Source organism: Oryctolagus cuniculus, chromosome 5 (genome assembly GCF_964237555.1).
Source record: "Oryctolagus cuniculus chromosome 5, mOryCun1.1, whole genome shotgun sequence".
NCBI classification, from domain to species: domain Eukaryota; kingdom Metazoa; phylum Chordata; class Mammalia; order Lagomorpha; family Leporidae; genus Oryctolagus; species Oryctolagus cuniculus.
The window spans coordinates 98,798,503-98,822,235 of NC_091436.1; the positions used below are offsets into that span (position 1 = coordinate 98,798,503).

Genomic DNA, 23,733 nt, shown 5'->3' on the forward strand with positions numbered 1-23,733 from the left:
CATTACACAAGCATGAGGGAGTTCTGTGGCAGGTCACACACTATATTTTACAGAATAAACATGACAACTAGAAAACAAGAACTCCTGTCCATCAAGGAGCTCATAGTCAAATAAGGCAGATTTAATTATTTTTAAAGATTTACTTATTTATTTATTTGAAAGGCAGAGTTACAGAGAGGCAGTTACAAGGGCCAGAAGCTTCTTCTGGGTCTCCCATGTGGGTGCAGGGGCCCAAAGACTTGGGCCATCTTCTCCTGCTTTCCCAGGCCATAGCAGAGAGCTGGATCAGAAGAGAAGAAGCCAGGACTAGAATTGGAACCAAATGGGTTGTTGGCACTGCAGGCAGTGGCTTTACCTGCTACACCGTAGAACCAGCCCCAAAATTCAATTTTTTTTACTTTTTTTTATAAAATCTTTTATTTAATGAATACATTTTTCATAGGTATAACTTTAGGAATATATACCCGTCCTCCCACCCCAACTCCTGTCCCACCTCCTACTCCATCTCCCATGCCATTCTTCATTATGGTTCATTTTTAGTTTAATTTTATATACAGAGGACCAACTCTATGCTAAGTATAGATTTCAACAATTTGCACCCACACACACACACACACAACATATAAAGTATAATTTGAGAACAAGTTTTGTAGTTAATTCTCATTGAGGGCAGGAGTCCTACATGGGGAGTAGGTGCACATTGACTTCTGTTTTCATATAACAATTAACACTCTTAGTTATGATGTCAGTGATCCCCCAATACTCTTGCCATGAGATGCCAAGGCTATGGAAGCCTTTTGTGACCACAGACTCCATCAGTATTTGGACATGGCCATAAGCAAAGTGGAAGTCCTCTCCTCCCTTTAGAGAAAAGTACATCCTTCTTTGATGGCCCCTTCTTTCCACTGGGGAGACTTATTTAAAAAAAAAAAAAAAACTACACTGATCACGGTTTAGGAAGGTAAGACAAGTCCTGGAGATGGATGGTGAGAATGGTGACACCACAATCCCAACGTACACTTGATGCACCCAAATTTTAAAATGCTTTAACTGGTAAATTTTATGTTATGTACATCTTACTACAATTAAAAAAAAAAGGCAAGGAAAAAGCACTCCCCTGGATTGGGAAGTGCTGTGGCAAGAGACATTGAGAAGGGGCCCTAGAAGAACAGAGACCAAAGTGCTGTGCTCTGCCAGCCGATGTTCAAGAAGCCTCCATCCCAGAAGCAGCACCTCTCTGCCTTTCTCACCGCACATGGAAGTAAGAACTTGAGACCTTTTCCGGATAAAAGCCTTCTGATAAACAGAGGCTAGCGAAAGTATTTTGGAAATCCCATCCCCACTCCAGGGAGGAGGCCACTGCCTTCTGACCCGTCCCAGTTTGCTCCACACTTGGTGCTGTCATCAGAGCCAGGGGAGTTTCACCAGATGCTATCTGTAGAGTGCAGCAGGGAGGAGAGCTGTCCAAACAAAGATGGGCTCTTCTACAAACAAAAAACATCTCCTGAGAAACCTGACAGCAGAATCAAACTGGCCCAGAAAACAGCGTGGTAGCAAGGCAGGAAAAGATAAGGAGTAATCTGAGAGGCTATAAAAAGCCCTGAGCTATTGGCAACCTTTCCCTAATCTAGTACCAACCAAAAGAGAGTAGATGTAACTGTTATGCATAAAGGAATTATTCAACGCATGCTGCTTCTGAGTTACACAATAATTTCATACCCACAAGTTAATCGATAAGCCTTCTAAAAGGGATTTCAAGCCTTGATCCTGTTGGGTTTTCCACCTTTTATTTTCCATTCTCCATTCGCAACACTGGTTTCAGATGGAGACAAAGCTGAGAAGCTGCAGTCAGTGACAGCTATAACAGAATACGAGAATATCAGGGCCAGCACTATGGCACCACGGATTAAGCTGCCACCAGCGGGCGCTGGCATCCCACAAATCCCAGCTGCTCTTCTTCTGATCCAGCTCCCTGCTAATGCGGCTGGGAAAGCAGCAGATGATGGCTCAAATACTTGAGTTGTTGCCACCCATGTGAGAGACCCAGATGGAGTTCTTGACTCCTGGCTTCAGCCTGGCCCAACCCTGGCTGTTGCAGCCATCTGGGGAGTATGCCAGCAGATGGAAGATTGATGTCTGTCTCTCCCTCTGTGTCTGTCTATCTCTCTCTTTCACCAGCTACTTCCAAATAAATAAATTTTTAAGACTGAGTTACTGGGCTGGCGCTGTGGCACACTAGGTTAATCCTCTGCCTGCAGCACCAGCATCCCATATGGGCACCAATTCTAGTCCCAGTTGCTCCTCTTCCGGTCCAGCTCTCTGCTGTGGCCTGGGAAAGCAGTGGAGGATGGCCCACATGCTTGGGCCCCTGCACCCTCATGGGAGACCAGGAGGAGGCACCTGGCTCCTGGCTTCGGATCGGCACAGTTCCGGCCATAGCAGCCATTTGGGGAGTGAACCAATGGAGGGAAGACCTTTCTATCTGTCTCTCTCTCCTCACTGTCTCATCTAAATAAATAAAAATCTTTTAAAAATTTTTTTGAAAAGACTGAGTTACTTTATAAGTTCACTGCCTCCCAAGCTGACCATGCATTCCAAGCACCAAAGAAGCTGTTGTAAAAATGAACTGTCCCAGAGCAGCACTGTGGTGTAGCTGGTAAAACCACTACATGCAGTGCCAGCATCCCATACAGGCACCAGTACAAGTCCCAACTGCCTCTCTTCCAATCCAGCTCCCTGCTAATGCACCTGAGAAAGCAGAAGAACATAGTCCAAGTCCTGGGGCCACTGTACCCATGTGGGAGACCCAGAAGAAGCTCCTGGCTCCTGGCTTGGCCTGGCTCAGCCCTGGCTATTACAACAATTTGGGGAGTGAATTAACAGTGGAAGAGTCTCTCTTTCTCTCTCTCTCTCTCCTCTCTCCTCTCTCCCCTCTCTCCCCTCTCTCCCCTCTCTCTCCTCTCTCTCCTCTCTCTCCTCTCTCTCCTCTCTCTCTTCTCTCTCCTCTCTCCTCTCTCTGTAACTCTGACTTTCAAATAAATACATAAATTATTTTTTAAAAAAACAATGTGGTTCAAAAAGCAAAGAGAATTTTTAAAATTCAAATTCCTAGGTGCAATGGCAGAGTGAGTAAATAGTGATCTGGGGCAAGGCCTAAGCTGTGCGTGTTTCAAAGCTCCCCAGGCAGCTGGTTCCAAAGTGCACTGATGTTCCAGAACCACTGGTAGCACCCAGCAGGCTGGGGCTGCAGGTGGCCCTGGTGCTGCACTCTGCCGCCCGAGACGGTCCTGGAGGGAGGACAGTGAGAGCAGGGGCACCAAGTGAGCAGCACAGTGAGAGCAGGGGCACCAAGTGAGCAGGGACCTCTGAGTGCCTCAGGCTCTTCCTTCAGGACCACAGAGGAACACGAGCACCGGCGCAGGGACCTGGACTCTGGCCATGGCTGCCCACAGCAAAACACACAGAAGGCTGCTGTGGGCAGACCCTTCCTGGCTCCAGGAGCTGGTTCCCAGACCCCAGGGTTAGCTTTCCTTTAAAAAAATCCTCTGAAATTTCCTTCTAGTAACCTGAAATAAAAATTTAAATCATTAAATGAATTTAATTATTTCCTTGTAACCACACAGGAAATATAGATGATACATTGTCATTGGTTCTATTTCATTGAAAGAAATTATGAATGGCTAGTTGACAAAAAAAACACTGTATATAGGTGAAATGGCCATTTATACATTCAATTATTATTTATAGCAGTTGTCTATATTCCCACTGAGTCCTTTTGCTTTTTACTTGTTAAACTTCTTATTTGGTGAATTATGAAGCCTTTTTACTATGAAGTAAATTTAAAATATGTTATCTCAAAAGTTTAAAAAAAAGAAAGGTAGAAGGAAGGAGAGTTAGTATTTTTTTTGTTCTACTTAATACTATTGGTTGAATTCTGTAATTAATACACACTTATTCTTAGGTGTTCAAATTTAACTGAGAAGTGATCCCTGTTAAATATAAGAGTGGGAATAAGAGAGGGAGGAGATGCACAATTTGGGACATGCTCAATCGGACTTGCCCCAAATGGTGGAGTTAGAAATGTGCCTGGGGATTCCAATACAATCCCATCAAGGTGGCATGTACCAATGCCATCTCACTAGTCCAAGCGATCAATTTCTGTTCACAATTGATCGTAATGATAGGTATAAGAGTCAAAGGGATCACATAAACAAGACTAGTGTCTGCAAATACTAACTGATAGAATAAAAAAGGGAGAGAACGATCCAACATGGGAAGCAAGATACACAGCAGACTCATAGAATGGCAGATGTCCTAAACAGCATTCTGGCCTCGGAATCAGCCCTTAAGGCAGGCGGATCTGGCTGAAGAGCCCATGAGAGTATTTCAGGCATGGAAAGCCAAGACACTCTGGCAAAAAAAAACAAACAAACAAACCTATATGAAAAATGTCTGTGAGTGAGATCCCAGTGGAAAGAACAGGTCATCAAAGAAGGAGGTACCTTTCTCTGAAGGGAGGAGAGAACTTCCACTTTGACTACGACCTTGTCTTAAATAAGATCAGAGTTGGCGAACTTAAAAGGCCTCCATAGCCTTGGCAACTCATGACTAGAGCCTAGGGTGATTACTGACACCATAAACAAGAGTGTCAAATTGTTAAGTCAACAACAGGATTCACTGTGCACTTACTCCTCATGTAGGATCTCTGTCCTTAATGTGCTACACATTGTGATTTAATGCTATAACTAGTACTCAAACAGTATTTTACACTTTGTGTTTCTGTGTGGGAGCAAACTGTTGAAAGCTTTACTTAATATACGCTAAATTGATCTTCTGTATATAAAGATAATTGAAAATGAATCTTGATGTGAATGGAAGGGGAGAGGGAGCGGGAGAGGGGAGGGTTGCGAGTGGGAGGGAAGTTATGGGGGGAAAAATCCATTGTAATCCATAAGCTGTACTTTGGAAATTTATATTCATTAAATAAAAGTTAAATAAAAAAAAGTAGAAGGAAGGAGAGTTGGAGGGAGGAAGAAGGGAGGGAGAAAGGGAATATCATTACGTTCTTAGACTTGTATCTACAAATCATGTTGAATCTGTTAAAAATTAATTAAAAGTAAAATAAAAATAAAAACAGAAGAAAGTTGAAAGGACTGATTTTCAGTATTCTAACACATTCACTTAAGGATGTAAAGTTTCTCTAAGTACTAATATATATGACTCTTTCATTCCCTAGAGTATCCTAGAGTAGTTCCAAACCCTGTACAAACAGGCCCTATCTGTTCCAGTGCATCCATCCCTGAATGGCTGCAGCCATGCCAGGCCTAGTGTATCTCCATTCCTGGGCTGAAACCTCTATGTTCTCTACAGTGTCACCATCGCAAGTGACTGTGACCCATTTTTGCCCTTGCATGTTGTCATCTGTTAAATTTCTGTCATCCAGGACAGCCCTCAAAAGTTTCTATTTCCAGTGCCTGTAGCTCCATGTCTTTGTCTTCAGCACATCTTTCCCTGGGTGTCTCCCCCATGCCAGCATCTCATGTCAGTCTTCACGTTCTCTAGCCCCTCTGCATGTGGCTGCGACCTTCCCTTGTGTGCCCGCATCAGCAGTCCACAGTGACTCCATCCCCTGTGCTTGCAGCTCCTCGCTGCCTCTGGATAACTCTGTGACCTTCGCCTGAGGTGTGCCTTCCCCTCAGGTGCCCACATGTCACTTACCTGTAGTCATCGTCTGTCCTGTGTCTCTAAAACCCCTATCACTGAAACCCATGATTTTCTCTTGTAACTCTGTGACCACGGCCTGCACTCTAAGTGTCTCACTGTCTTCATCTCCTCTTCTGCTACTGTGATGATCTGATTACCTGGTGAACTACTGAAAGACAACTTGGTGCCATACAAGCTTTAGCTGTGAATGAAGCTATACAATCATGTTATATTTTATGTGAGTATAAGATTCACAATAGCCAGGGAAATACATAGAAAATACATAGAAACACATGTGCTGCATGATACGGTGACACACAGCTGGCTTCCTAGTAACGTGTCAGGATGTCTGATAAAGTGCTTCTCCTACTAGGCATTATAGCCAGGAATGAATGAGATGTCATGCTACTCTGTATCCTTGCATTGCGTTGCCATATTTGTTGATTGTTTAAGGATAATCGCCAAATATAATCACCAAATATTTGTTTATTGCTTAAGGATAATCACCAAAATATACTATGCTATCTTAAAAAAAAACACCTCTACGTAAAATATTCTCACTTTTATACTGAAAGTGGTCATGACCTCAAATCAGTAGTCTATCGTGGTCAGTAACTGAAATAATAAATACATTTCCTCCACCAGCATTATTCACTGATAAAAGAAAAGGGTTATGAACAGTAAGCAACCTGCAGTCCTTTAGTGCTGTGAAGAAACCGAGGAAAGACAAAAACCAGTCTGAGTCCAGGGCTGCATCTCATAATATTTCTTTGATTAGACTGCCCCCTGGTGGCCCTTATATGACTTTTTTTTCTCTTTTTTTTTTTTTAATTTTTTTTTTATCTTTTATTTAATGAATATAAATTTCCAAAGTACGACTCATGGGTTACAATGGCTTCCCCCCCATACTGTCCCTCCCACCCACAACCCTCCCCTTTCCCACTCCCTCTCCCCTTCCATTCACATCAAGATTCATTTTCGATTATCTTAATATACAGAAGATCAGCTTAGTATACCTTAAGTAAGGATTTCAACAGTTTGCTCCCACACAGAAACATAAAGTGAAAAATAATAGATGATTTTTTTTAAATGATGATGAAATCAGATCAGACCTATTGTCATGTTTAATCCCAGTGAGAGTCAAGTTGGGAATTGATAATTTCTTTTTTTTTTTTTTTTACAGAAGATCAGTTTAGTGTACATTAAGTAAAGATTTCAATCATTTGCACCCCCATAGAAACACAAAGTGAAATATACTGTTTGAGTACTCGTTATAGCATTAAGCCTCAGTGTACAGCACATTAAGGACAGAGATCCTACATGAGGAGTAAGTGCACAGTGACTCCTGTTGTTGACTTTACAAATTGACACTCCTGTTTATGGCATCAGTAATCTCCCTATGCACCAGTCATGAGTTTCCAAGGCTATGGAAGCCCCTTGAGTTCTCCGACTCTTATCTTGTTTAGACAAGGTCATAGTCAAAGTGGAGGTTCTCTCCTCCCTTCAGAGAAAGGCACCTCCCTCTTTGAAGACCTGTTCTTTCCACTGGGATCTCACTCACAGAGATCTTTTTGCCAGAGTGTCTTGGCTTTCCATGCCTGAAATATTCTCATGGGCTTTTCAGCCAGATCCGAGTGCCTTTAGGGCTGATTCTGAGGCCAGAGTGCTATTTAGGACATCCGCCATTCTATGAGTCTGCTGAATATCTCACTTCCCATGTTGGATCACTCTCCCCTTTATTTATTCTATCGGTTAGTGTTAGCAGATACTAGACTTGTTTATGTGCTCCTTTTGACTCTTAGTCCTTTCATTATGATCAATTGTGAACTGAAATTGATCACTTGGAATAGTGAGATGGCATTGGCACATGCCACCTTGATGGGATTGAATTGGAATCCCCTGGTATGTTTCCAACTCTACCAATTGGGGCAAGTCAGCCCAAGCATGCCCCAAATTATACATCTCTTCCTTCTCTTATTCCCACTCTTATGTTTAACAGGGATCACATTTCAGTTAATTTTCAACACTTAAGAATAACTGTGTGATAATTACAGAATTAAACCAGTCATATTAAGTAGAACAGACAAAAAAAATACTATGAGGGATAATGTATTAAGTTGTCCATTAGCAGTCAGGGCTATGCTGATCAAGTCACCATTTCTCATAGTGTCCATTTCACTTCAGGAGGTTTCCTTTTTGGTGTTCAGTCAGTTGCTTATATGACTTATTTTTAAAGGACCTTGCTTTTTCTTTGCTATGTGTCTCAACTTAACATTCTATCAATAATAAGTATTTGATCAGTATTCTCATGTTCAAATGTTAAAGATGGTTTATAAAATTGAAAACATGAAAAATGCTGCTTAAACACAAATGATAACTTTTGTACATTCATTTAATAAAGACTTTCCTCTATGTGCAAGGTACTGAGCTAGGTCCCACAAATAGAGGTGAGCAAACCAAAGGTCACCATCTTTACAACCAGAACATTCAATCAGCTACACCAATGAAAAGTGACATGGAAACCAAGAGGAGCACCGAGTGCCATGAGAATGTAAAGAGTAAAAATAAGTAGCTAGAGTAACAGCAGAAAAAATAGCATTCCAGGCAGGGACCCAACTTAAGGAAAGACTCTGAAATGAGACAATCTCGGAGCTTAAGAAACTTAAAGTAGGGGCTGGTGTCATGGCAGAGCAGGTTAAGCCACCACCTACGACACTGGCATCCCGTATGAATGCCAGTCTGAGTCCCAGCTGCTCCACTTCTGATCCAACTCCCTGCTAATGAGCCTGGGAAAGCAGTAGAAGACGACCCAAGTGCTTGAGTCCCTGACACCCACATGGGAGACTCAGAGGGAGTTCCATGCCATTTAGGGATTGAACCAGCAGATGGACGATATCTCTCTCTTCTCCCTTTCAAATAAATTTTTTAAAAAACTTAAAAAAAAAAAGTTTAAAGGTAGGTGAAGGTGTTTCCAAAAGTTCATGAAAACTGAAATGAAGATTCATCATATATTATATATTTGTGTGTCATAAAAATATATTACAAAGAAATATAAATGCTTATATGTCATACACTTAATGACCAATTTATATCGCATAGAGTTAAGTCCTATTACTTTCTTCCAAGACTGATTGATTGATTGATTTGAAAGGCAGAATTATAGAAGGAGGATGGATAGGGAGAGATCTTCCATTTGCTGGTTCACCCCCCAACTGGCCACAACAGTCAGGGCTAGGCCAGGATGAAGCCAGATGCCAGGAACTCCATCCAGGTCTCTCATGTGGCTGCAGGGGCCCAAACATTCAGGCCATCTCTGCTGCTTTTCCCAGGTGCATTAGCAGGGAACTGGATGAGAAGTGGAACAGCCAGGACTCCAACCACCGTGCATATGGGATGCCAATGTTGCAGGCAGTAGCTTTACCCCCTACACCACAATAACGGCCCTAATTCCTATTACTTTTCTAATTGTAGTTAAATATATAGCACATAAAATGTACACCATTCTTAAGCATACTGTTCAGCAGTGCTAAACATTTTCACATTGTTGAACAAGTTCTCAAGAGTTGTTGCACATTTTGCAAAACTGAAATTTGACAACTGAAATTTAAAACTCAAATTTAGGGTCCGGCACTGTGGCACAGCAGGAAAAGCCACTGCCTGCAGTGCTGGCATCCCATATGGGTGCCGGTTCATGTCCTGGCTGCTCCTCTTCCAATCCAGCTCCCTGCTAATGTGCCTGGGAAAACAGTAGCATATGTTCCAAGTGCTTGGGCCCCTGCAATCACACGGGAAACCCGGATGAAGCTCCTGGGTCCTGGCTTTCGCCTGGCCCAGTCCTGACCATTGCAGCCATTTGGGAAGTGAACCAGCAGATGGAAGATATCTCTCATTCTCTTTCTCTCTCTCTTTTTCTCTCTCTCCCTGCCTCTGCCCCTCCTTCCCTATAACTCTGACTTTCAAATAAATAATCTTTTTTTAAAAATCCTGAAATTTAACCACTCTGTTTCCCCCTGCCACAGTCCCAGCAAGCATCACTCTACTTTCTGCTTCCACAATTCTGACTACTCCGCGTACTCTCATATCTCAAATGTGTAGAATCTCCCAGGATTTGTCCTTTCATTCACAAAAATATTCCAAGATTCATCCATGGCATAGCATGGGTCAAAATCAATATCCTTCCTTTTTTATTTTGCATTTATTGATGTGAAAGCCAGAGACAGCTAGACTAAGGAAAAGCTCCTTTCCACTGCCTCATTCCCCACATGTCCACAACAGCCCTCAGCTGGGGTGGAAGCTGGGTGTCAGAACTCAGTCCAGGTCTCCAACACAGGCCTGCATCAGGAACAAAACCACTTCAGACGTCATCGCTGGGGTCAGAAGTACCAGGAAGCTCAAATCAGGAGCTGGAACTGGTTATTGAAGCCAGGATGTGAGCATCATAACCACCAGGCCAGAGGTTTACCCCAATATCCTCCTTTTTAATGATGAAGACTCAAATTTATAGAGCAAAAGTAAGACTACATAAAGAATCAAGAATATTAAATGTTTCAATATTTCAAAAAATAAGCTAAGTTCTTCACCTGGCTTGTTCCTTTATATATTTCCATTTGTTTGCCAAGGCTTCTATTATCAATGACACATATTCATCTGTAGGAAAGTTGTCTATTAGGTTAAAACATTTTTTAAATGTTGATATTTGGCACTTCTGGCCTACAAAAATCACAATTTCATATGTATAACCTAGTAATTTATCGTATTTTAAACTGACCTAAGAGAGGCTGCTGTGAAATTAAATTAGGGTTTACTACGTCTTACAGCGTTTATATCTTCTAACCCAGACTCCAGGCATCCCTGTTATGAACTTGGGGTCATGGGGTCAGTTGGGAGCCTGGGCTTTGGCATCGGTGACCAAAGTGCAAATGCTGCTTCTTCACTTTCCAGTGCCTAGCTGCTAAACTTCTCCAAGCTTCATCGCCCTCATCCAGAAACGGAGTTTAACAGAATCTATTGTTTATAGAACTGCAGCGGCAATGCTGGTAACAAAGCAGGGTACATCTGAAGTCCTGGTACTTGTACCTTCTCTCAGGTCTTATACTCGTGTATGACTATTCCTTCTCATATAGTGGTTCTCAGAAGAACAGGAGGAGGGTGTGTGCCCCAGGGCACAGCTGGCAATGTCTGGGGAGAGTCTGGATTGTCGCAACATAGGAAGAGGGGAAACTACTACTGGCATCTTGTGGGTAGAGGTCAGAGATGCTGCTAAGCACCTCCAAAGATCAGGACAGCAGCCACAACAAGGAGTTTTTATCCAAAATATCAATACTGAGAAGCCCTGTTCTAAACAGAATTATATTTAAATCTCTTATCAACGAATATATATATAATTAATTTCAGAGAAAAGCAGGAAAACATTCAATGACTTTTTGATTATCACTCAGGAGTAAGTACAGAGATGAAAAGCCTGGGCACAGAGAGAAGGAGCACCTGACAATGGCCCTGCCCTCCTAGACTTCAAAGCTATGCAAGTTGGCAGCAAATAAAGTCAGTGTAGGAGGGGCCGGAGCTGTGGTGCAGCGAGTAAAGCCGTCACCTGTGGTGTTGGCATCCCAAATCGGCACCGGTTCAAGTCCTGGCTGCTCCACTTCCAATCTGCTCTCTGCTATGGCCTGGGAAAGCAGTGGGAGATGGCCTAAGTCCTTGCACCCGCATGGGAGATGGCCTAAGTCTCCTGCACCCGCATGGGAGACCTGGAGAAGGCTCCTGGCTCCTGGCTTTGGATCAGCGAAGCTCCAGCCATTGTGGCTATCTGGGGAGTGAACTAGCAGATGGAAGACCTCTCTCTCTCTCTCGCTCTTCTCTCTCTCTTTCTGTCTCTCTCTGCCTCTGCCTCTCTGTAACTCTGCCTTCAAATAAAAAATAAATAAATCTTTAAAAAATTATTAAAGTCAGTACAGGAGTTAGGGAGAAGGAAGGATGAGGAACAGATGGTGATGTGCCTTTTTAAAGTCACTGTTTCTTAAAACAAAGACCAAGTAAGTTAATCCAACCTGGAGCCATCGTTCTGAGATATGGAGCTTGCCAATTAATACCTATGCACTCATCACTTAGTTTTAAAACACTCAATGTAAACAATAAATAAGTAAATACCTAGTTTTATACCAATATGCCAAAATGTTTTAAACTTCAAACATTATATTACAGAAAAAGATAAAAATTATTAAAACTTTAATAGGCTACAATGAAGGTTAAGCCATCGATAAACAGCAACTTAAAAATAAGCCTCTTAAATTGTCTAGACGTTCATATTCATTTTTCTCTGTTCATTGAATAAGTGGTTTTGGAGCTATTTCCCCACCTGGCGTATTAAAATCATTTTAATATTCCAAAAAAATATGCAATCATACTCACATTCACTTGAACTTGAATGGACCAATCACCAACTATTGGATGGGAAGATAACTGGAAAGTTTTAGAAACCACTCCAAGATCATTTTGCTGCGACAACCACTGTTGGATCAAATTGGACTTGGGGTCCTGAAATGGAAACCAGACATGTCAACTCTATGTGTTACAAAAGGCTGCCCACATATATGTGACTCCTGTCTGGTTAAGAAAGATGCTGGCCGGCGCCGCGGCTCACTAGGCTAATCCTCCGCCTTGCGGCGCCGGCACACCGGGTTCTAGTCCCGGTTGGGGCACCGGATTCTGTCCCGGTTGCCCCTCTTCCAGGCCAGCTCTCTGCTATGGCCCGGAAGTGCAGTGGAGGATGGCCCAAGTGCTTGGGCCCTGCACCCCATGGGAGACCAGGATAAGTACCTGGCTCCTGCCATCGGATCGGCGCGGTGCGCTGGTTGCAGCGCGCCGGCCACGGCGGCCATTGGAGGGTGAACCACCAGCAAAGGAAGACCTTTCTCTCTGTCTCTCTCACTCTCCACTCCTGCCTGTCAAAAAAAAAAAAAAATGCTTTGCAGCAAACTCAGGCACTTCTTCCAGAACTTGCTACAAAATATGGCACTAAGATAGTTTTGGGGAAATGTCTGGCCTGGACTACTTCAGAAGAAAAATACAAATTTGTTCCTCACATTTATTCCAAAAATATCTTGATTCTGCCCAACCTTTTAATACATGTCACCATATTTTTTTCTACATAAAATACAACAAGTGCACCTTCAGACCTATGGCAGCAATGGTGATGGTAAAAAATCCCACTACAAAGACCAGTTATTAAAGGCCCACTATGCGTCAAGCCCTCTGCCTTACCTCTACCCCTAATTCTCCTTCAGGATAGGAGTATTCTCACTTGATAGTTGAAAAAATTAAATCCTGGTGAGCACTCAATTGTATGTAACTGGCATGACCCAATTTTATGGCACTAGTATGTGATGGAACTCAGGATTCAAATCCATGACTATCTGACTATCTTTTAACTCAACAAAGTACACTGAGGCATGTTAATCAATACCACAGTCTTCCCATCACCTCCAGGCCACTATTCCTTCCTGCAGCATTCATCCAAGCCATCACAGCAGCCATCTCAGATTCCTAGCTCACATTCCCAGCCCTGTCACCTCTGTCTCATTTCCTCTCTCCATCTTGTCTGCTTCTTGTCTTCTTCACATCTAGCACATACCCCGTTCTCTAATGAATATAACTGACCTGCACCCCCAGTCTCACAGCCTCTGACACATCTCTCCACCTGCCCCTGCCCACGCTGTGACCCATCTGGAACACACACTTGAGAATGAGGCACAGTGGCTGAAACACTGGGCACAGTTCCTGGCTTAGAACAAGCAATGAATAAACAGGTTACAATCATTACACTACTCTACTATGACACGATGACTTTTGTTTGCCTATGGAAAGTCTACCCTCCTTTGCACAGTTTACAAGGTCATTAGCAATCTGACCCCATCAACATTTCTAGATTCATCCTTCCCCAAAAATACAGACTTGTTTGCAGTTCACCCAAAAATCCCATGCAGTAGCCTCTTGCAATTGCTGCCTGGAATGTCCTCCCTTCCTTGCCCACTCGGGAAATGAGCTCCAGTTTCTGCTTTCTACACCTGCCTAAAAACAGGCAGAAGTGACCACTTCCTGGAGAACTCCTCCTGCACTTGGAGTTCACCCATATTAAGCACCATGTGTTTCTTTTACATATTTTATTTCACACACACTAAAAAGGTTTTGATTCCCAACTAGATTCTAAACTTTTGAGAGCTGGGATCTAATACTTTCCCTTACTCTTATTCTCTATCCTATGTCCTTTGACAGGAAGGAGCGAGTTGGCCCAGTTATTAGAAGCCAAAAGAAGCCTCTCTCCTAGAAGAGGGTGTGAAAGCTGGGAGCAAGCATAATGCTGAGAACTGAATTGGGAGTAGTCAAGTAAGTCAGAGACAATGATTACTATTAAAAAATCTAGCAACCAGATGCTGGTTAGAATACACAGGTCACAGTATCCTTAGCAAACTCCTGGGTCAGGCATTGTAACCAGCAGCTGGCTCTACACCGCCTGCCACAGCATGATGCATGGGAAGCCATAGAGTTTCAAGGATCCAGAACAAAGGAAGAACTACAAATGGCTAATAAATATATGCTGTCAAGTCACTAGGGGACTGCAAATGAAAACAATGAAATACTGCCTTTCTTGTGTCAGCCTGACAAAAACAAAAAAATAGTAATAATATCCGTAACTCTTGGGGTGACCCAAAGTGCAGGGATAGGGCATGCCCACGTTCTGCTGATGGATTACTGTGCTCAAAGCGCCCACTTCTCGCACACAGCTGCACGGCCCTTCAAATCGAAGGAGTCTGACCTGACATCCTGGGTGACTTTGCACCTGGGGGATCTGGAGGAATGGGAGAGAATGAGACGATCCCTGTGTTTCCTAAGGCTGGCCTGGGCCTGGGCCTTACTGTCACCAACAAGGAAGACAGAGAGAATGCAGAAACATCAGGCGCCCTTCCAGAGCGCAGCAGCACGTGGAGAGATCGTGCGCAGGCTCCTCACAGTGGAACCCAGCATTCGGACGGGGTCATCTCCTGCTGGGACACGCACAAGACAGCAGCTAACTGTGTGCTCTCAACACTGCGGTACTGGATGCCTGTGCCCTCTGGGTCACTTCTGGATGGCTCTGGCTCTCTGTCACTTGCCTGCCATAGCACAGTACCTGCTACCTTTGCCAGACTATCGTGAGCACTAAATCTGCTGCCTGCAGAACGGGTCCACAAGGACTATTTCCCGAGTCCTGGATTAGGTAGGAAGTAAGTGTCTATGGCATGCAGAACTAGAACGAGGAGGCACCTTAGCTGGCCAGGGCTGAAGTTCTGAGTTTGTCACTGCTGCTCCAGGCCAGAGAGTCAGGTCACAGTCACAAGATATAGCACCCCTGGTCAATAACATCTGTTCCATACAAAGTCATTCCCCTGCACCAGGAACAACAATTTTTTAAAGGAAGAGAGAAGGGAGAAGCCAGCCATACCATCTGTCATCACAGCATCAGAAGCACATGTTTCCAGAGGGTTAGGCCACATTGGCTGGAGGAGGCCAGAATGAGGGCTGCAGAGAGCACATAGGGTTTTTTCCACTGCCATAAAGCCTCTGAAATCCCTTTCCTCCTGAGATGGTCAATTACTAGGGCAGGAAAAATGGATAGGACCAATGATACTCTCTCATCCCACCCCACCCCCCAAAAAAGAGCATCCCTGAGTCTGCTGTGACATTCAACATTAGCTACATTCCACAGCCATCAATGGGGCCCAAAAAGCTGGCCTGTCAGTGCGCAGATGCACTTCTCCTTATTAGCCCAAAGGCAGTGCTGTGTAGAAGCACAATTTTATCTTAGTCAGGGGCTCTAGTTCCACAAGTCTCATTTTTGGGGGGGAAATTTTGCCAAGAAACCAATTATTCCACACTGAAAGATGTTAGAAAACGCTACAGCCTAGCGAACCCTAGCCCAAAAGACTGTTTTCAGCTACAAGAGTACAACAGTGTGACATTCACATCAATGGTCTGGCCTGGCCTCAGGAAGTTGCAAGATGGAGTTGGCTAGGCCAGGGTCCAATTCCGAGCTTCACCGCCCAGGTACAGAGAGGATGTATGGCCGCCCTTCATTCCCTGTTCCCTTCTTCTGGCCAGGAGGGCCTCATGTTGGCCAGGCCAGTAGGATCCCTCAGTCCAGAGCTAGCAAAAGAAGGTCTTACTGAGTCTTTCCATAACAGCCAAATGTGGCAGGCTAAGTCCAAAATTGGACAAAAGAACCCAAAACAACTACAAATTGCAGGTTTCAAAGGCAGATACCAGAGTTGAGCAAAGGCAAGATTTATAAAAATGCACAAACAAGCTGTCCAAATCAGCAAGGTTAGTTCTGGGTTTAAGGTTTAAAATAGGCAATCAACCCAGCAATAACTTCTATTTGTCTGAGATAGAAAGGAGGATTAAATGTGAACATCTAGAGACAGACAGACATCTAGTTGTAAATCATCTACCTTACACAGTGCGTGACACAGAGTAAGTTCTCGGTATAAGTGAGTAAGATGAAGGATGGTGTGAATGAAGTCAGTTCACCCCCACTCAGAATCACAGGAATTCAGAAACGCTATCCACTATGTCAACCTTCCCCATAGACATCCTATTACATAAGGCAGAAATTCACAGAGCTGCAAGAATACCAGTTAGACTGAAGAAACAAACCCTAAGCACCATGCCAGCCTATGTGGTATTTACTACAAATATGCCTTAGCTTGAAGCTATGTGTGTACCTGTTTGATTGATTGGATTTTGTTCTTACTGTTGTTTTCATTCATTCATAACACCAAAGAAACTAAGAATAATAGGAAAACACCAAGCTAAAAGCGTAGGTTTACCTTCTACATAGTGCATTCCTTGGAACAATTAGGGTACCCCATGTCCCAGGGTGGAGGAAGTCACCAGGACCAGGGACTTTCAGTTTTACAATCAGGGGTATCCCAGGTAAACTGGGATGAGTTAATCACCCTATTTTGATGTAATGCTCAATTTCTCTTGGTCTTGATTCTCCTGAGGAAACACCCGGTCTGCTAAATGGCTGCCTCCAAATCATCAGGATGGTCAAGCAGCAGAAGCCAAGTGACGCCCTGTCAAAGGAAGTCACTGCAATCATGATAGCCAGTGTCCAGTGAGCAGGTATCATGCACCAGGCATGGTTCTAAATGTTTTAACTGAATTATCTCAAGCTTCACAAAACTTCCGTGAGCTATTACTGTTACACACTTACACATTTTACAGATAAAGTTAATTTCCTCAAGGTCACACAGCTTGTAATTATTCCTCTTAGACTCGACAGTGATTCTTTTAGGATGTTAAGTCAGATCACATCATGCTGCCCATCAAAATTCTCCAATGAATTCCCATTACACTCCTTGTCAAACTTGAAGTCTATACCTTGGTCACCCAGACTCATTATGAGCCCAACTCCCAGCCTACCTACCTGTATCTGACCTCATTTCCTGATATTTGTCCCCTCACTCCCTGGGCTCCAATGCACTGCCAGCCTGCTGTTCCTTGAATGCTCCAGATGAGCACACACCTCAGGACCTTTGTGCACTCTGCTCCCTGTTTGTGTGGGTTCATTCTTATACTTCTTTGAGGTCTCTGCTCAGGTCTTTCCTGACATCCCTACAGAAAATATCAAACCAAAACTCACTGTCTCACTCTTTCTCTTTCTTTCTTTCTCTCTCTCTCTCTCTCTCTCTCTCTCTCTCACTTACACACACACACACACACACACCCCTGGATATATGAATATGAATGTAAGTAAACATATATTTGTGTATTCATTTATTGTCCGTCTCCTCAATACCCTCTGAAAAATAAACTTAATGTGAGCAAGGGCTGGGATCTGTTCTGTTCCCCGTCTTATCCCAATGCCTGGAACACATAAGGTCACTAAATGTCTGAGCAACGAATACATCAGTGAAGAATCCAGGACTGGAACTCAAACTGGGAAACTTCGGAGCCCGGGCTCTTACCGCGGTGCTCTGCCACCTCCTTTCCTAGAAAGAAGGGAACTCACCTTTGGTGCATTCTAAGATGTTCCAGCGTCTGTAACAGGAGCAGAACTGTCCAAGAGAGCTTTCTAGGAAGATGGCTTGGATGCCCTGCTTCCCGTCTGTTTGGCACTTACCTTAAGTAGAATGTTTAGAGAAGTTTTGTAAGGCTTGAAATCTGAGAAGAGTGTAACAACCCGAAACTTCACTTCTTGTGCTGGCTTGTACAGGGCCTTGTCTGTTTGAATGAAGACAGATATTCTCTTGGTCTCAAATGATAAGCGGGTACTATTAGAGAATAAAATCTCATTCTGGGCACGTCCAGTTACACGTAGCTCATACATCTCATCTGCACTGTTCAGGGGTATCTGGGGAGAAAGAAGAGATGACAGAATCCAGAATGCTTTATTTACAAGTTAAGAAAAAAAATTAAGTATAGAATATTGTCTAAAGTAATTGCAATGTTGAAAAATTTGCCCCTCCTAGGCATCCAAGTCAAATCATTTGTTTTCCCTCTTTTAATGTCCCATAGTTTGTTCTTGAAGGACAGGGCAGGGCCCTGGGAATGGGGGGCCACACACCATGAGCCTCTGTCATCAGCAGTCATCTTGCCATTTCCTAGTCCAGTTACAAATCTCTTCTCTCTGGCTCAGAACATCTAACATCCTTCAACATTCTTAACCATGCTCTCCCATCTGAGGCAGCCAGCCAGGAAAAGGTACATTTGCACAAGGCCTGTTCTTTTACCATACTCTCTCTGGCTCTTCTGGGATGCATTCTCTTCCTGGCCCTTGCTCATCGTGTGGCATAGATAGGTAAGGGTGATGCTGCTGCTACTTTTCCTAACACCACCAACAGAAATCTCACCTCCCAGCATTAGCAGGCCAGAAGCCATGCTAAGCAGTTTACACATCACAATAATCCTACAGGTGGGTCATTTTGTTAAAACCATTTCACATACAAGGAAACAGGGGCCAGAGGGGTTAAGGAAGTTACTGCAGGTCACCAGCAGAGATTCAAACCCAACATGAGCTATACTACTTGATTTTAAAATATATCCAAAAATTCTCTGACCTTCCTCCCTTCAAAAAATAAGAGCCTAACTCTCCAGACTTAGTGACTTGCATCTAAAGCGTAGAATGAGGCCATGTCACAAAGAGAATAGCTTCTACATGTGTCTCTGTATCTCTCTCACTACTCACTCTGCAGGAGGCCAGCTGTTACATGATGACAGCACTAGTGATGCCTGTGGAGAGGCCATGGGGAGAAACTGGGGCCTCCCACAAACTATCACCAACCATGTTACAGATGAGAGCTTAAGCCACCCCCACAGAGGGTCCCCCAGCCCAAGTGAAGCCTTCAGCCCTGGCTGACATCTTGATAGCAACCTCATGAGACCCAAAATCCAAAATCAGAAATGCCCAGCTATGTTGCTCCCAAACACTTCACCCACAGAAACCATAGGAATAAAAGTTTGCTGATGTTTGAAGCCAATGTTTGTAGTGACTCAGCAATACACATGTACTATGTCTGATTTTTAATTATTTTCATATGAAAGCTGAAATCCTAAAAATACATTCTAATTTTTGCAAATAAGTTTTGTCCACAAATAGCTCATGGGGAGATTTTCCAGTAACAGAAGCAGCTATAAAGCTATCAATATGGTTAAGAATACGAGGAAAATGTAAGAAATGTTATCACCAATAAAATGGTAAACAACAACAATTTAGAGAGAGCAGTACTGATGTCTGCAAATACATTGGAATACATCAAAAAGTAAGATGAATTAGTGAATGGACAGAAAGACAGGAATATGGGCAGAAGTATTATAGAGCAAGTACAGTAGAATGAGAATGGTAGCTACTAAGTGATAGGGATAGGCTTGATTGCTATGACATTTTTTCATGTTTTTTGCGTATTTAAAAATTTCATTTAAAAATGTTAGGAAAGCTGCAGGAAGAGCCTGGTGTGAATCTGGTTTGGAGCCCTGTGGGGGACAGTGTACCTGTCAAACTAAAGGAGAAAAAACGGGAGGACACATTTTGCTCTCCCCAACCACCCAGCACCAACATCCTGTAACCAACTGAGAGAGGGAGGGTGCCATTTTGAACATACATAACAACTGTGCACCTTGTGTCTGCCTCCAGCAACCAGACGAGAGGAGGTGTCTAAGTCTGGCTAGGAGAACTGACAGGGGCTGGGCACTCATGACTGTGAGAGCCCTATGTGCTGGAATAGACTGTGAAAACACTGTGGCTGCATGTGAGGGCACAGAGTATGGCTGGGTCTTTGGGCAGTCACTGTAGGCAGCTCCACACGCTCGGGGCTCCCTGATTCCCTGGTGAGGGTCACTGCTACAGGATCACACTGAGGACTGCACAGATCATTTGTGTGGCTCTTATGGCAGCATGGATGAATGTTGTACCCACTGCAGCTAGCACCCAGGCATTGATTTCCTTGGAGGAGAGGGAGTAAGCACAAAACTAAGCCAACAGAGCTCATCAAACCTGCCCTCTGATTTTAAAAAAAAAGGGGGAGATTTAACACACCCAACTTCAATGTCACCTTGGACACTCCCTGCACCCTGGAGCACTGAGCAGGGCTCGCTGGTCACAATCAGCTCATACCTCTGGATATTCACTGAATGAGCAGATACTCCATTAAGCCACAGAGGCATAGTTCAAAGATAAAGGCCATCACAAGGAAAAAAAATAAACTAAGAAGTATCTCCAACAAATGCCTAAAAATAAATGCAGAAATTCAAGAAATAAGAATAAGGAAGACAACATGACATCCCTATCAGTACTAGAACAAGAAGATAAAGAGATTAAAGAAACACCGGAAACAGAATTCAAAAAATTGATCATAGAATTACTCACAAGTAATCAGAGGCAAATCCATGAATTAAAGAAATCCACACTTGACATGAATAAAAATATTTCCCATGAAATTTAGATTTTAAAGAGAAATCAAAATGAAATATTAGAAATGAAGAATTCAATAGATCAAATAAAAATGTGGTGGAAAGCCTTCAAAACAGACTCTGTGAGGCAGAAGAAAGAATATCCAAGTTAGAAGACAAATCTCTAGAAATTTTACAGTCAGATCAAAAAAAAAAAAAAAGAAGAAATCAGAAAACTAAAAAAGAGTGTAGGAGATTTATGGACTATTAAATGACCCAACATACAGGTCTTAGGAATTCCAAAGACATGAAAAGAGAATGGATTAAAAAGCCTTTTTAGTGAAATCATTACAGAAAATGTCCCTAATTTAGAGAAAGAAAGGACATCCAAGTACAGGAAGCACATAGAACTCCTAATAGACATGACCAGAAAAGATCTTCACCATGACACACTGTAGTCAAACTCTCCATAGTAAAACATAAAGAAAAGATTCTAAAATGTGTACGACCTTGACTAAATAAGGTTGGAGTTTGTGAATTCAAGAGTTTTCTATAGCCTTGGCGCTCATGACAAGAGCCTTGGGTGATTACTGACATCATAAATAAGAGTGTTGGCCAGCGCCGCGGCTCACTTGGCTAACCCTCCACATGTGGCACAGGCACCCCGGGTTCTAGTCCCGGTTGGGGCACCAGATTCTGTCCTGGTTGCTCCTCTTCCAGTACAGCTCTCTGCTATGGCCCGGGAAGGTAGTGGAGGATGGCCCAGGTCCTTGGGCCCTGAACCCGCATGGGAGACCAGGAGGAAGCACCTGGCTCCTGGCTTCAGATCAGCGCAGCATGCCGGCTGCAGTGCACAGGCCACAGCAGCCATTTAGGGGATGAACCAACAGAAAAGGAAGACCTTTCTCTCTGTCTCTCTCTCTCTCTCTAACTCTGCCTGTCAAAAAAAAAAGTGTTGATTGTTAAATCAACAACGGGAGTCACTGTTCACTTACTCCCCATGTAGGATCTCTGTCCTTAATGTGTTGTACTATGCGAATTAACGGTAAAGCTAGTACTCAAACAGCACTTTATACTTTGTGTATCTGTGTGGATGCAAACTGTTGAAATCTTTACTTAGTAAAATCTTTACTTAGTAAAGATTTCTACCTCTGCCTCTGCCTCACTGTAATTCTGCCTGTCAAATAAATAAATAAAATTTTTAAAAAATAAACAAAATAAAAAAGACACTATGTAATCATTAAGGGATCAATACAACAGGGAGATGTGACTATAATAATCATATACACACCCAATTACAGGGTACCTGGCCATTAAGAAGAAATGTTAATGGATCTAAAAGGAGACACAGCCTCCAATACAATAGTTACAGGGACTTCAATACCCCACATTCAGCAACGGACAGATCAACCAGACAGAAAATCAGCAAAGAAACAACAGAGTTAATCAACACTATAGACCAAATGGACCTAATAGATATCTACAGAACTTTTCACCCCACAATGGCAGAATATACATTCTTCTCATCAGTGTGTGGAATTTGCTCTAGGATAGACCACATGCTAGGCCATAAAGCAAGTCTCAGCGAATTCAAAAAAAATCTAAATTATACCATGCATCATCTCGGAAGAATGGAATTAAGCTGGAAATTAGCAACTCAAGAATCTCTAGAACATACGCACACACATGGAGACTGAACATGCTCCTGAATGAACAGTGGGTCATATAAGAAATCAAAAAAGAAATCAAAAAATTTCTGGAAACAAATGAAGATGACAATACAACATATCAAAACTTATGGGATACAGCAAAAGCAGTGTTAAGAGGAAAGTTTGCAGCAATTGGTACCTACATCAAGAAATTGGAAAGGCACCAAATAAACAAGTTATCAATGCATCTCAAGAACCTACAAAAACAATAGCAAACCAAACCCAAAATTAGTAGAAGAAAGGAAATAATTAAAATTAGAGAATAAACAAAATTGAAACAAAAAATACAAATGATCAACAAAACAAAGAGCTAGTTTTTTTAAAAAAAAATAAACAAAATTGACACACCACTGGCTCAACTAACTGAAAAAAGAGAGAGAGAAGTCCCAAATCAATAAAATTAGAAATGAAAAAGAGAAGGTAACAAGAGATACCACAGAAATAAAAAGAATCAAAAGAAATTACAAAGAGCTGTATGCCAGCAAATCAGGAAACCTAGAAGAAATGGATAGATTCCTGGACACATAAACCTACCTAAATTGTTTAGAAAATCTAAACAAACCAGGAATGAGTAATTAAAAGACACTCCCAAAAAAGAAAAGCCCAGGACTGCATGGCTTCACTGCTGAATTCTACCAGACATTTAAAGAACTAACTCCAATTCTTCTCAAGCTATTCAAAACAACTGAAATGGAGGGAATCCTCCCAAACTCCTTATATAAAGCCTGCATCACCTTAATTCCTAAACCTGAAAAAGATACAACAGAGAAATAGAACTACAGACCAATTTCCCTGATGAACATATATGCAAAAATTCTCAACAAAATACTAGCCAATCAAATCCAACAAAACATCAGAAAGACCATTCATCAAGATCAAGTGGGATTTATTCCAGGTATGCAGGGATGGTTGGCCATTCGCAAATCAATCAATGTAATACATCACATAAACAAATTGAAGAACAAAAACTATATGATTATCTCAATAGATGCAGAGAAAGCATTTGATAAAATACAATATCTGTCAAATAAAAAAAAGAAGAAAGAAGTAGAAGAAGGTACACAAAAAAAGGAAAAATCTTCCATGTTCATGGATTGGAAGAATCAACATCTTCAAAGTGTTCATACTAGCGAAAGCAGTTTATCAATTCAATGTGGTATCAATCAAAATACCAAAAATATTTTACTCAGATCTAGAAAAAAACTGATGCTAAAATTCATACAGAAACACAAGAGGCCCCGAATAGCTAAATCAATTTAAATAACAAAAACAAAGCCATAGGCATCAGATTACCAGATCTCAAGACAAACTACAGGGCAGTCATAATTAAAACAGCCTGGTACTGGCACAAAAGCAGATGTATATACCAATGGAACAGAATAGAAACTCCAGAAAT

At 42.5% G+C, this 23,733-nt stretch overlaps 1 protein-coding gene across 1 annotated transcript in view; it reads right to left on the minus strand.

Annotated features, from left to right (window-relative positions):
* Positions 1-23,733, minus strand: part of CD109 (CD109 molecule) — a 169,725-nt gene that overhangs the window by 103,063 nt on the left and 42,929 nt on the right. Inside the window, exons 4-5 of the mRNA XM_070073883.1 lie at positions 17,864-18,094; positions 12,112-12,237 (exon numbers count right to left, since the gene is read on the minus strand). Coding sequence (XP_069929984.1) covers positions 12,112-12,237; positions 17,864-18,094 — 357 coding nt within the window. The remainder of the gene's footprint in view (positions 1-12,111; positions 12,238-17,863; positions 18,095-23,733) is intronic.